This window comes from Fukomys damarensis, unplaced genomic scaffold, assembly GCF_012274545.1.
Source record: "Fukomys damarensis isolate Sample0158 unplaced genomic scaffold, DMR_v1.0_HiC HiC_scaffold_11, whole genome shotgun sequence".
Taxonomy (NCBI): Eukaryota; Metazoa; Chordata; class Mammalia; order Rodentia; family Bathyergidae; genus Fukomys; species Fukomys damarensis.
Window position 1 is genome coordinate 9216547 of NW_022900923.1, and position 13325 is coordinate 9229871.

Here is a 13325-nt window from a genome sequence, read left to right on the forward strand (position 1 = left end):
GTCACCGTTCCTGGGACACAGTAATGGCACTCACTGCTTAAAGGAGGGGTATAACTTGGGTCAAGCTTTCTGGGACTCAGCCTCTGGCTAGCTGGCTCCAGGGCAGGAACATCATGGCGGAAGGGTATGGCGGAGTGGGACTGCTTACCTCATGGTGGCCAGGAAGCAGAGCAGGGGAACAGTGCCAGAGCCTGGACCAGATATGGCCCCAAAGTAATGCCCCATGACCCACCCAATCACCCCCAGAAGTGTGCTTTACTCATCCCCCGGGGTGGCTCCCCAGCCACTCAGGTTGACAGTCCACCTTAACTGTCAGAAACAGTTTAGGGCTGGGGATTTAGCTCAGTGGTTCCATCACCTATCTCACAAATGCAAGGACCTGAGTTCAATCCCTTGTACAAAAAAGAAAAAAAAAAAAAGAAAAAAAAAGAAAGAAAGAAACACGGTTTATTCCAAGAAAAATTACCAAAATATACTTCTTACGCTTATATTAAAATAATATATACATGTGTAGATTCTTGTGGATTTAGACTTCAGAATAATCATAAAGCAGTGAGACCCAAGTATTAAGGGAAAAAACCTCAATAAGCATAAAATTTCAAATTGTACTCCACTGATTTGGAGTAAATAGTTCCAAAATCACATTGTAAACTGTTCCTGTTGGAAACTGGAGAAGCTTGCATTAAATTGTAGAATTTGTACAACTCCTATGCTCAAACACACTTTTCTTTTACGTTTTTCCCATTTTCTATTTTGTTTTGCTTGGTTTTTGAGCTGAAGTCTCACAGGCTGGTCCTGAACTCCTGGCCTCAAGTGATCCTCCCACCTCAGTCTCAGTGTTTTTATGATGAGTGAAAAGTCTGTAGACTTAGTTCAAATGTTAAAATTGTGTTTTAGGTGAATAAAATATGGTCACAAGTAAGCACCAATTAACTGTCTACTGCTGAAGACAACCAATCAGTCCTCAGTAGGACTCCATGGCTGTTGACTGTTAGGCAGCCCGGGAGAGGCTCTAATTAGCCCCTTCCTGCCATAAAGTGCTCATGAGGGAGAGGCCCAAATGTCGTCTGCCTCAAATCCCAGACTGAGTCTGGCCAATCACTCAGCAAACGTGCGACTTCGGTCACAGAGTGCAGGAGAGAAGACGCGGGGGATGCGGACGGCCAAGAAGCCACAGCGACGGAGGTTCTGTAGCATCGTCATGAACAAAGGGCAACAGAAATGCGCCAACACGAGCCTGGTGTAGAGCCTCAGGCCTGTAGTCCCAGCTACCGGGAGGCTGAAGCAGGAGGAACGCGTGAGCCTAGGAGTTTGGTACCAGTGTGGGCAACACAGCAAGACATCGTCTCTTCAGAAACAAAATCCAGCCAATCAAACAAAAGAAACGAGACAATATTGTCAAGAAGACAGAAAAACCTAGAACATTTATTTTAAATTTGAAGATCTACAGTCTATCAGCTATATCTATGTATCATCTGTATCTTATATTTATATGCCTACATTTTATCCATGTATTTGTCATCTGTATTTATCATCTCTATTTTTCTATCATCTCTATCTTCCTCTATCTACTTATCTATCATCTATATCTGTCTTATCTATATACCTATTTTTCATCTATGCATCCATTTCTAGGTTTATTATCTACCTACTAGTCTGTCTGTCTGTCTATCTATCTATCTATCTAAATCTGACTATCTATCTATCTAAATCTGACGAATGCTCTGGCCAAACCAAACAAAACCTTATGAAATAGTTCTGTTACCAATTCCTTAAATACGTCATAAGATGTATCTGTGCAGCACATACTCAGCTCTAGGTTTAATCACTGGTGGGTTTATGTGTGGAAGAGAAGGGAGGGGAGGAGAATGCATGTTTGACCCTAACAAACGAACACCTGTGAGACCAAGCTGACCCCCGGATCCTCAGAACATCGTAGCATCAGAAGGAGGTGCAGCATGGAGACTCAGCACACTCTGGGACGACTTCCACTCTGCGGCTGTGCAAGTGGACTGAGAGAGCTCCGTGCAGCAGAGTGACCGTAGTTAGTAACAGTGTTTGTGTTCTTGAAAATTGCTAAGTAGATTTTGAGTGTTCTCTCTACACACAAAAATATAAATACATAGAATAATGCATGTTCCTCTGGCTCAATTTAGCCATTCCAAAATGAGCCATTCTAGAATGAACACATAGTTCAAAACATGTTATACATGACAAATACACACACACACAAATTTATTTTCAATGAAAAGAAATGTTTTTAAAAACTTGAAAAATACCAAACCACCTAGTGAGAGTTTAACCCACCAGTGGGATGTGTTACCTCACTACCTCTTGGCAGACAAGGTCAGAAGGACCAATCACCTGACCTTTTCATATAGCTACTACCTCCTTCCATTTGGGTTGCAATTATATCACGCCGCACAGCTAAGCATAGGGTTTCTGATATCCTCTTTGCCTACTCCAAACAGTCCCTTCTCCAGCATGATTCAGGGTTTTGATTTCCTGTAGAAATTGAACGTAAAACTAATTTGCATAATCTCCTTCCTATTTCAGGTAATACGGTGGTTTTGTTTGTTTACTTATTTACTTTCTTTGGACAGGATCACTTCCTATTACTGAATGCACTGGCTGTCAAAGGTTCTGTTAAAGACATCTTCATGGTCCTTAAGCAAATACAGCACATAACCTGAATCCTCAGAATTTCCATTCACACTGAGTAAGGTCACTGCTCTATTGAGAAGCCTCTGTATCTGGAAGGGTCAGTTTTAATTTAATTTAACTTACTCAAGCTCAGGATTTCTAAACTGAATTTTCTATAGAATATTGGTTGAAAAGACTAGATTATTTTAAAGAATATGGAGCATGAAGGGGATTTTCATTTGACGGGCAAGAGAAAAACAAAATCCATTGTTTGTTCTAGTGAGAAGTCTTTCTTCTTTGAATCACATCATTGAAGTGTTCAGAGGAAAAAGACTATTCTTTATAAATAATTATCATTTAATGTCAAGTAGATTCTTTTGCATTTTAGTTTTTGCAAAAATCTCAGTAGTATCAGTTAATTAGTTCCTTCCTTAATCTAGCTATTTTTCAAAGGAGAAGCAAGAAGCGTACTAAATCAAATGTACTTATTAGGAAGAAATGATATGTTATTTAATTATATAAATTATATATTATTTTAAAATCTCAAGGTTTTTAACAGAAAACCCAGTGGCAGAGTAGCATATCGACCTTGGCCTTACCCTTTAATTTCAAGGCTTCTAATACCTTTGAATTGGCTGTCACATCGCTCACTAGCTTGATTTCAATATTTTGTGATGTCAGTTGGAGCAACTTTTCAAAAAGACGTTGACCCTGGAAGAAAATGTTCAAAGACAAAGAAAGTCAGAAAACAATTTAGCAATCATTGCAGTAATATTTTCTGGGCTCTAATGCAAATCTACCCTTCTTTTACTTTTTAAATCTATAGTTATTTACACATAAAGAGGCAGTAGGAAACCCTAGAGTTTCATTTTGATCCAGAAAGAACTAGATGCCAGCTGGTTTTCCAGGTTACAAGTTATGTGTCGCCTCCCCCTCCAGGTGTTGAACTCAGGACCTTTTTGTACTTGCCAGGCAGGCATGGTACTGCTGAGCTACATCGCCCAGTCCTGCAAATTATGTTTCTTAATGAACTAACTGCAAATTTCTTTCTCTGCAAAATGCAGATGATAATATTTACTTTAAAAGCCTTTATGAGATTAAAACTTAGTTACAAACACCTTTTAAGTGTTAGAATTATGGGGAAGTTACAGTTAATAATCAGTGGTTTACCAGAATTCATTCTCATTTAAAAGTTGTTTTACTGAATTCAACTAATATTCTCCCAAAAATAACTGAAATAACAAACAAAACAAAAACAAAGCTTTTCCTTATAAAATTTCACAAGCATATAAATTTTATAATAAGTCTCAATCTCGAGGAGACTGTCAAAAATGGTGGGTCTGCACACATTACCGTACCTCCAGGAAGGGACGGCAATATTACTCCACTTAATTTCCTGTCTGTGTTTTTATCGAGTCTCTCTCCTCATCATAAAATGGAAATGGTTTCCCTTATTGATATATATATTTTTGGCTTTTGCACCATAAACACAAACACCTTCAAGGACCAGATAGGTAATAGTTGGGTCTTAGTAGCTCGCAGGTGGCAAAATCTTAATGTACTTTGATAAAAATGGGTTGCTGATAATGATTATTTAAGAAGGATTAGTTGATTAGGAAGACAGAATGGAGGAAATGTGGATGTGAGTGGTGAGACCTGCAATTCAGGCTTAGGAAAGAGAAGAGCCAAAGATTGAGAGCCCGAGCTTTGGATACCAGGAGGAGCAGCTCCTGAGTCAGCCTGGGGCGTTGGAGGACAGAGCTGGAATGGAATCCTATGCCGCACATCCTGTTGGCAGAAAACAAGGCTGCCCAAAGCAGGACTCATCACAGGCAACTAAATCTCTGCATGCCACAGCCCAGAGGCAGCCTCACCCCAAAGCAGGTACCCCTGTGCGAGTGCACCTGGCAGCTGAACACCTTCCCCAAGAAAGAGGCAGGGGTGGGGAGGGGAAGAGAAAACGGAGAGGCGTGCAGAGTAACAGAGAGTGGACACAAAAGGACAAGGCTTTGGCAATGTCGGTGTCAGTGTGTCTCACAGTAATCAGGGAGAGGTGAGGGCTGGAGCACGGAGAGCCTTGGGTTCCTGCTCTGCTATGGGGCTCCGTGGCTCTCTGGGGCCCCCACCAACGCAGCCCCATTAGTCAGCTCTTGTGAAGTCTGCACAGCCCAGACAATATGCATTCATACAAGCTGTCTGTGTTTCTCCCATTCACACAGATACCGTATGTCTGCGGTGACTTTGTGGGCCAGCATTCTTAAACAAATCCACTAAGTTCTGCTCCTATATGCTGATTACTTACACCATGAAATCTTTTTTTTGTGTGTTACCGGGGATCGGGGAATGAACTCAGGTCCTTGTGCTTGCAAGGCAAGTCACCGAACCGCTAAGCTAAATCCCCGGTCCATGAAATCTTTATAAATGTAATCATGATGTTGGCGGAACTCCTATACGGAGGCTTGAGGTGAAACCTCTATTAAATCTCCCATCTTCAGTATGTCATCTCCCCGCTCAGTCATTTTCGCTACCTCATTCAGGATGTAATAACGTCCAAGGTACGAGATACCTACTCCACACAGATAGGCACTTTGGCTTACTGCTTTCTGACTTTAGCTCACTCATCATTTTTTAATAAAGAAATAGCAAAAGCCCCTTGGCTTTTAAACATCAGCAATATAAACTCTTGCCTTTTCTCGTGAAAAACATTAGCCGACATCTCAAATCATCTCAAAGGCAGTGGCTGTAGCAGGCTGACCTACTCAAGCCAAGTTTTTTTTTTTTAATGAGCTTGCAGAAACCTTATGACAAACAGTCGGGTCCTGGGGAGGAAGCTATGCCCCAAGGATAGATACCCAGCTCAGGCCTTTGGTGACTTAAGATCCTGCTTAGTGACCTTCCAGTGCTAGCCCACATGGAAAAACAAACCTTTCCCCCCACCCTAGAGAACCTCCCAGTTCACTGGCTGTTCCCAAGAATCAAACTGATAAAAAACAGATTAACAAGAGGATGTTAAATTTAAATTATGCGCGCACGCGCAAACACACACACGCACGCACGCACGCACACAGAGGTAGGGGAGCTCAGAAAGAAATGAGGCTCAGAGAGGTGCCCAGATGACAGAGGCTTCTTCAAAATAAGGCTGAACAATGAAAAGGGGTCTCAGGCTTCTAGGCAGAGAAAGCTAGGTGAAAGGAGGAAATGCATGGGAGTTAGGGCTGTTCTGCTACACCAGTGAGGTAAGACTCCTGAGTTTCTCCTCAGAGATAGGAGCTGTCAGTAGGAGTAGCTTTCTCCCTAAGATGGAGACACCTTTTACAAATGGAAATTTCCCTTATGAATGCAAATTTCCTTTAAGAAAGGGAAATATGTACTCTATTGTTAGGCAGTTAGGGAGGAGTAAAAAAAAAATGCTTTTTGCCTGTGCTTCTTTTCAACTGCTTTTATCTCAAAATAATTGATTTGCTGGAGAGGCACATTTTAGGGTGCATATTCTGATCCCTTCAATTCCCGGAAAGTGAAGGGTATAAATGCTGCCTGTTTCAAACAGTTGCTGGAGAAAGTAGTGCGCACAAATGTAATGTGAAGGGAAAAAGCAAAAACATCAAAAAGAAACAGGAAGAAACTCATGCTTGATAAAATGAATTCTAGGGATTATGGAGGATGTGGTGGTGGTTTTCAGACAAGCATCAGCAGCTGAATTCTTTGTTCAAATGAAAACCAAAGCCTGACATTTCTGCTTTCCTTTATGGAATTCCTGGGCTGCAGAGAATACAAGAGGAAAAGCCTTCCCACTCCTCATCACTGTGAAGTAAGCAGTAGAACTTTCAAGACACTCAGATTTCACACGGAATGAGAATGAATCTCAGGTCAATGGGCACCCAATCTCCTTATTTTATAAAGGACAGAGAGGCATAAGAAAATCGAGTTATGTGCTGATGGTCACACAGCTTAATAGAGACAAAATTAGGCCTAGAACCTATGGCTCTTTTCCGGATTCCATGCAGTTCTCTCCACAAGACCGCTGCGTTAGGTTAAAGCTGGGAAAGGAAGGAGCATTCTGGAAAGAAAATAACTCCCAAGTCTCCATGACTCCTTCCTAAGTTAGGCTCTCTGTAACACTAGTAAGCCATGCAGTGCCGGTGGAAGGGCAATCAGTTACTCAAGTCAAGTTCTGGGGAGGACAGAGTCCTGAAGGATGGTGGTCAGCCCCACGTGAGCTTCTCAGAGCTTCTAACAGAGGCTCCAGGAGGCAGAGCAGGAGCCCAGGCAGGCTCTCTAGGCCTTGGGCCCGGCCTGTGAGGTATTAGGGGAGGTGCTCTTCAATGGGGCTCTAGAAACCATCTGGTGTTGCACCTCCACTCTTTACCTTCCTTCACCTCACCAACCATCTGATAAAATCAGACATCAATGCATTTAAGGGGACCTGGCAACAAGACAGAAGATGCTTGAATGTCGCTTGAGTGATAGTTTGGATCTTAAGTGTCCTTCAAAAATCCACGTGTCACAGGCTTGGTGCTAAGCGTGGCACTACTGGGAGGTGGTGAGGCCTCTCGGAGGGGCTCGGTGGGGGTTTTCAGGTTACTGGGAGGTGTCCTTGGAGGGATTGTGGAGCTGGGCCCCTTCTTCCTGCTCTCTTTTTGCTTCTGACCATAAGGTGAATGGTTTTCTCCACCACATGCTTCCACTATGATGTGCTACCTGCCCTTGGCCTAAAAACCAGTCAGTCGAGGTCTGAAACCTCCAAAACTGTGGGCCATTTTCTCTTTACAAATTGATTACAGTGACGGAAAGCTGAGTAACACAAACACGATGATGCAGAAGGAACTGGAGCTAAAACACTGTATGAGCCTCAGGGACAGTCCAGTGTGGCCGGGACTAACGCTCTATGAGCTCACTACCAGGAGTAAAGGAAGGGCAGGCTGGCCATCGGCAGGGGCCCCCGCTGCTGGCCTGAGGACAAAATAGAAGAAATATCTCAAAACATCCCTGTGTGCACACGTGTGTACACACTTACACACAGAGGATGGGGAAAGGCTGATAAATACATCAAGGAGATATAACACGTAGATAGAAAGATTAGATATGACTAGAAAAGAAAACTAGGCAAATAGTAACTAAGAAATAATAGGGCAAAATTGTCCAAGTCGAGGAAAGACCTAAACCTAAGAAAAGTTGACAAGGCACAGAGAAACATTTAAGTAGAGAAACACACTGAAAGGCATATTCTATAAAATAACTGAACATAAGGGATAAAGAAATTCCTATAACTTGCTGGCCAAAAGAAACGTAAAGTTACCTATCAATAGAAACAGCCTTGAGCTAATCATGTGCAACAGCAGGGAGCTTTAGGGTAGACAAAGATTCAAGTCCAAGAAAGCCTACACTTACCCTCACCTGCTAGAGGGAGAAAAAAAGTATTGCGGGTGTCCACAGATTCTGAGATGGCCATATCCCAGGTGAGGAACAGATTCAAGGGAAGACTAATAATAATAATAATAAACAATAAGTATGAACACCATCAAAGAGGGGGGAAGGGAGAAGAAATGCACAATGAGAAATAGTGTGTGTGTGTGTGTTTGACACACTTGCCAAAAATGAGTTTTGATAGAAGGCACACATTATATAGGAGGTCTACCAAGAATCTATTCTGTGCAACCCCAAAAGGGCTGAGAGCTGGTTCCTGAGCGGGGTTAGAGAATCTTACTTTTTAAAACTAAAAACAGAGCGGGCTGGGGATTCAGCTCAGTGGTTCCACTGCCTGCCTCGCAAGTGCAAGGTCCTGAGTTGGAGCCCTAGTACCAAGAAAAAGAAATTAAAACAGAGGTATACACATAATGCATATATATAGTGTATCTGTTGTATTAAAATTTCATGAGTAAAAGACAGTTAAGGGAAAAAAGGCCTTAAAAGCATTCTAAGTGATAATGAAAAAAAAGTTCAAGAGACACTTATCTACAACCAACAAGATAAATGATTTCAGTAGAGAGATCAAGGGAGGACGAGATGGGAAAATGGGCCATTATTATACAGTGGTGCGACTTACAGAGCTGTGACACTAATAAACTAAGAAGCTTCAAACTGCACTGCGGCTAATACAGAAAGCAAATAGAACAGAAGTGCAATGAAAACCATAGCACAGGCCAGGTATGGTGGCACAAGTATAATCCCAGCACTCTGCAAAGCTGAGCCAGGAAGATCACAAGCTAAGCCCAGCTGGGAAATTCATAGATTTAGCAAGATCTTATGTCAAGATTGAAAAAATAGAAAAACGAGCTGAGGATGTAGCTCAGTGCAAAGGCCCTGGGTTCAATCTCTAGTACTGGAAAAGAAAGAAAGAAAGACAGACAGAGAGAGACAGAGAGAGAGAGAGAGCGAGAGAGAGAGAGACAGCGAGCGTGCCATAATATGATACTTCAAATCAAGTAGATCTCAAAGAAAATAAATGAAGATGTAGGAAGAGTAAATAATACTATTAATAAAATTGATTGTATATATATATTATTTATATTTATATTTCTCATTCTATAAATCAAACCACCACAGAACAATGTTTGCGAACATTTGTCAAAAATCTGTAACTGTCACAAGTGAACCTGAACAGAAGTTATGACATAGTCTTTCTTTATACTTCATCCTCTGCTCGTATCTGACAAAAATGAGAAACAGAACTTAAACAAGTAAGTCATAAATAAATCTGACCTACTTGTAAATGGAACAACACACTTTTAGATTATCCTCAAACCCAATGAGAAAAGAATACATGGATTCCCTAGAAAGCTATGAAAAGAATAAATGCATATATTCTCTAGAAAGCTATGAATAGGTAAGTGCTTCATAGCAAATCCATGAAATGAAACAGGTCTGTTGTCAGAGAGAAACTGATAGCCATAAATCTACTGCATTATAAAGAAGAAAATATGGATAAGTATATATATGAAAGTTAAATGGCACACACAAGATTTTCATCAGCAACAAAGACAATGTTCTAATTCAATCTATAAAGGATAAAATGGCTTAATCTGGCACGAATGGAAGGACCCCTTCATTACACTACCTGTAAAAGTATGTCCTCCGTCACAGTGGATACTAATGCTTCCAAGAAAAATCTAGGTAACTACACATACAGTCTTTGAGCTGGAGAAATCTTAGCCAGATTGTAATAGGCCAAATAATGGCCTCCAAAGATACCAGGTTCTAATCTCTGAAGACTGCCACTGTGTCAGCATCTTTGGAAATAGCATTTTGCAGAAGTGATTAAATAAAGGTCTTCTGATGGATAGATTGTCCTAGGTTGTCTGAGGACAGTCCCAAATGCATTTGCTGTACCTCAATTTAAGTTATTCCAAGACAGAAATGACGAGGGCTGGACTCATCTAAAGGAGAAGCAATGTGAACGTGGGTCTGAGAGATCCGAACATGCCACCCCAGAAGATGAGGGGCAGCAGCATGCCCCCAAATGCAGAGCCACCAGGGGCCGAAAGAGGCTTGGCGTGATTTTTCCCTACAGCCTCTGGAAGGGCCACAGTCCCCTGAAATCTTACTTGAAGCCCAGTGGAACTGATTTCAGACTTCTGGAATCCAGAACTGTGAGAAAGAATATTTTTATTGCTTTAAAACACAAAGTCTGTGATAATTTACAGGTCCACACGCAACATACACACACAAACCAGTACACACGCTAAATAGGTGGAACCCATACAAAAAATACAGGCGAAATTTAAAAAATATGTACAGCAAATGATACCACAAAGTTAATGAAAACAGATACATTTGGGATGCACATTTGTTATGCAAATGAGAGATGATGCATTAAGAGCTATACTCTATAAAATATATTCAAAATTAATAAGATAAGGTCAATCATCTAAGGAAAAGCAGGGCAAAGTAAGAGAACAGACCTGACCAAGGCAACCAGCCTATGCGAGTAACAATCTAGAGAGGAGGCTGTGTAGTAAGGGAGGCCTAGAACATAGCTTTGCCCTCAAAGAGATTGAAAAGCATAAAGAATGTCGGCATTGACGTTGTCAGAGATTTAGGAAAAGATATTCTAATGTATCGTTTCCTCCCACCCACATCTTTACCTAAAAATCTGTCCCAAAGAGACAAAAGCACGATCTGTGTGCATGTGTGAGTGTGTATGATTATACGAACACGACATGTGTGTGCTGCTGCCCTTCTTTCAGTGTCTTTAAACAGAACATACATACACATATGCATACCATGTATGTGTACATAACTGTGCATTTACAGAAAGCTTAAATCAAAATATAAAAGGAAATATGACCAACTAAATATGCTAATCATTTGATGATATAGTCACGAGAAAAATATTCAGGGTTTATTTTAAGCTGTAGTGTTCTTTTGAAGTAATATGCAGAGGACTGTCATAATGATTTTGCCCAAAGCAGGCTGTGAAGAGTGAACCCCTCAACTGGCTTGTTTATAGTTGAGTCTGGCTGAAGCCTACAGACCAAGTCAGAGGAACTCACACCCAAATTCTGCTACCACAACCAAAACCTTGTAACTAGAAGGATAATGTTCTAATTACAACCATACATTTTGTCTAATCTGTCCCTAATTTCAGAATGCTTTGTCTTGTCCTTTATGAGCCTGTTTCATTCATTTCCATAGAAACCACTCACGTAGCTCACTTTTACCCCAGTCGATTGCCAATAAAAGTCAGTGCCTGGGACCGGCCAGTGCCTTTGTCAGTTGCACTGGCATTGGTTGTCCTGCTTTTTCTCTCCCAGTTCTGTCTCTTAGTGAATTTTTTCTCAGGCCTATATTGTATACTGGGCAGGTGGGGACTAGAGACTTACTGTAGGAGTCTTTGGTAGTAATATACTTGCCTTTATTTTTTTTCAAATTTATGACAAAAGTCAGTGCCTGGGACCGGCCAGTGCCTTTGTCAGTTGCACTGGCATTGGTTGTCCTGCTTTTTCTCTCCCAGTTCTGTCTCTTAGTGAATTTTTTCTCAGGCCTATATTGTATACTGGGCAGGTGGGGACTAGAGACTTACTGTAGGAGTCTTTGGTAGTAATATACTTGCCTTTATTTTTTTTCAAATTTATGACAAAAAAATAATTATTTACATATATTTTACTCAATTTTTCAATTAGCAAGATACACAGAGTTTTTCAGGGCCAAGGCCAGTAACAGATTTAGTTAATGGTACTCAGGGTCAACTTTTATTTTCAAATGTAGACAAAAGGACCAAGCATCTTGAAAATTCACTCAACACACTGGTTCTTGATAAGCCCTGATAAATGAGGGAGATAGTGAGCTGAAAAATCTATAATAAATAAGCAAATCAGAGCACTGAGTCAAATTCTAGGATGGAAAAAGTCCTAGCAGAAAATATCGTGGAGGTCTAGCAACTCAGCATAAAGCACTCGGAAAGTTCCCCAAAGAAGCAAAGAAAGCAAGAAGGTTCCAGATGGAGGCCAAAGCAGAGTCCAGAAAGCAGGTGGGGCTCAAGGCTAGAGAGGTAAGAAGGAGGCTAAAGGCTTTTATAAAACAGATGGAGGAGCTGTTACCACACCTGGAAAGCAGCACTGGCCTTCGAAGGAGTTTAGGCAGAGAAGGACACGGTCACGATGAAGTTTTGCTCTAGGCTTGGCGGTGTAGCTTGGCAGTGCAGAGACTGTCCAGCATGACACGAGCCAGGTCCCGAGTTCAACCTCAGGCACCTCCTCCTCCAATGCTTTTGACTCTGAAAGGGAACTCTCACTGCAAGCTAGAGAATGATTCGTACAGGGCCTGAATAAGGCTGGTGCAGTTTCATGAGACATACTGTGGCCCAAGATAGAGTAGTGCCAAGGGCAATACCAAAAAGCAACTGGAAGGAACCAGGTACTGTATCTGAGAGGCAGTGATGAGCCAGCCTGGGGCTTGAGGAAGACAGGGGAGCTGGGGCTGATGGCCACTCACCAGCAGCATGCAGGAGCAGTCGGCTGGAAATACGGACTTCTCCGCCCAAGCCAAGTGGTGGTGACCATCGCTTCTCTTCTCAAAAGACCCGAGATCATGCCAGAGCTTCAGGAGCACACACAGTGCCACAGACCTCACTACTCAGTTGAGTGCCCATTTTCTGGCAATAAGTCACAAGGATTACCCTCTGAGTACAAGCACAGTATGTGCTCTAGAGGCGAGCAAACTGCCCATCCACTCATTAGCAGCAGGCTCCTTTGCATCATGGGACCTAATCATCCAGGGCAGTTCATCATCAAGGCGCTGCCTAATGATGGTTATCTCAATTACGTGTCCCGCAAGTCCGAATGCAGTCACCTTGTCAGGGGCAGATGAAGAAGCTCACCATGCCAATAATGGGCCAGGAAATTGCAAGGAATTAATATCAGGAACGGCATGATGGTAACAGGGACCTAGCAGCTAGAATCCTACAGAAGCTACTGGGGTGGCTCCAGTGTCCTCTCTAGCCACACAGGGTCCACAGATGTTACACTGGCACTGCCGTTTATCAGGGGCTGGAAGGCCATGGCATCCCCAGCCTGGCACCATCCCTTGCTGCAGAGGTATTGCCTGGAAGCAGGAACACAGGACGCGCTGTGCACGGTGGTTCTGCCATGAGCACTTGGTCAGGTGAGCTGGAGGGCTGCACACAGACCTGAGGCAAAATCCTTCAAATCTGCCCCCTGCACAGGAGAGACTGTGCAGACTGACTC

The 13325-nt window shown here is 42.3% G+C and overlaps 1 protein-coding gene across 4 annotated transcripts in view; it reads right to left on the reverse strand.

Moving 5' to 3' along the window:
* Positions 1–13325, reverse strand: part of Pld5 (phospholipase D family member 5) — a 307043-nt gene that overhangs the window by 106996 nt on the left and 186722 nt on the right. For 3 of the 4 annotated variants that reach the window (XM_033762051.1, XM_010642582.3, XM_010642583.3), the window contains one exon: positions 3243–3354. In XM_033762051.1, the coding sequence (XP_033617942.1) occupies positions 3243–3354 (112 nt within the window). Of the gene's footprint in view, positions 1–3242; positions 3355–13325 lie in introns of those variants that run through there. The other variant, XM_010642584.3, reaches the window with a different exon arrangement.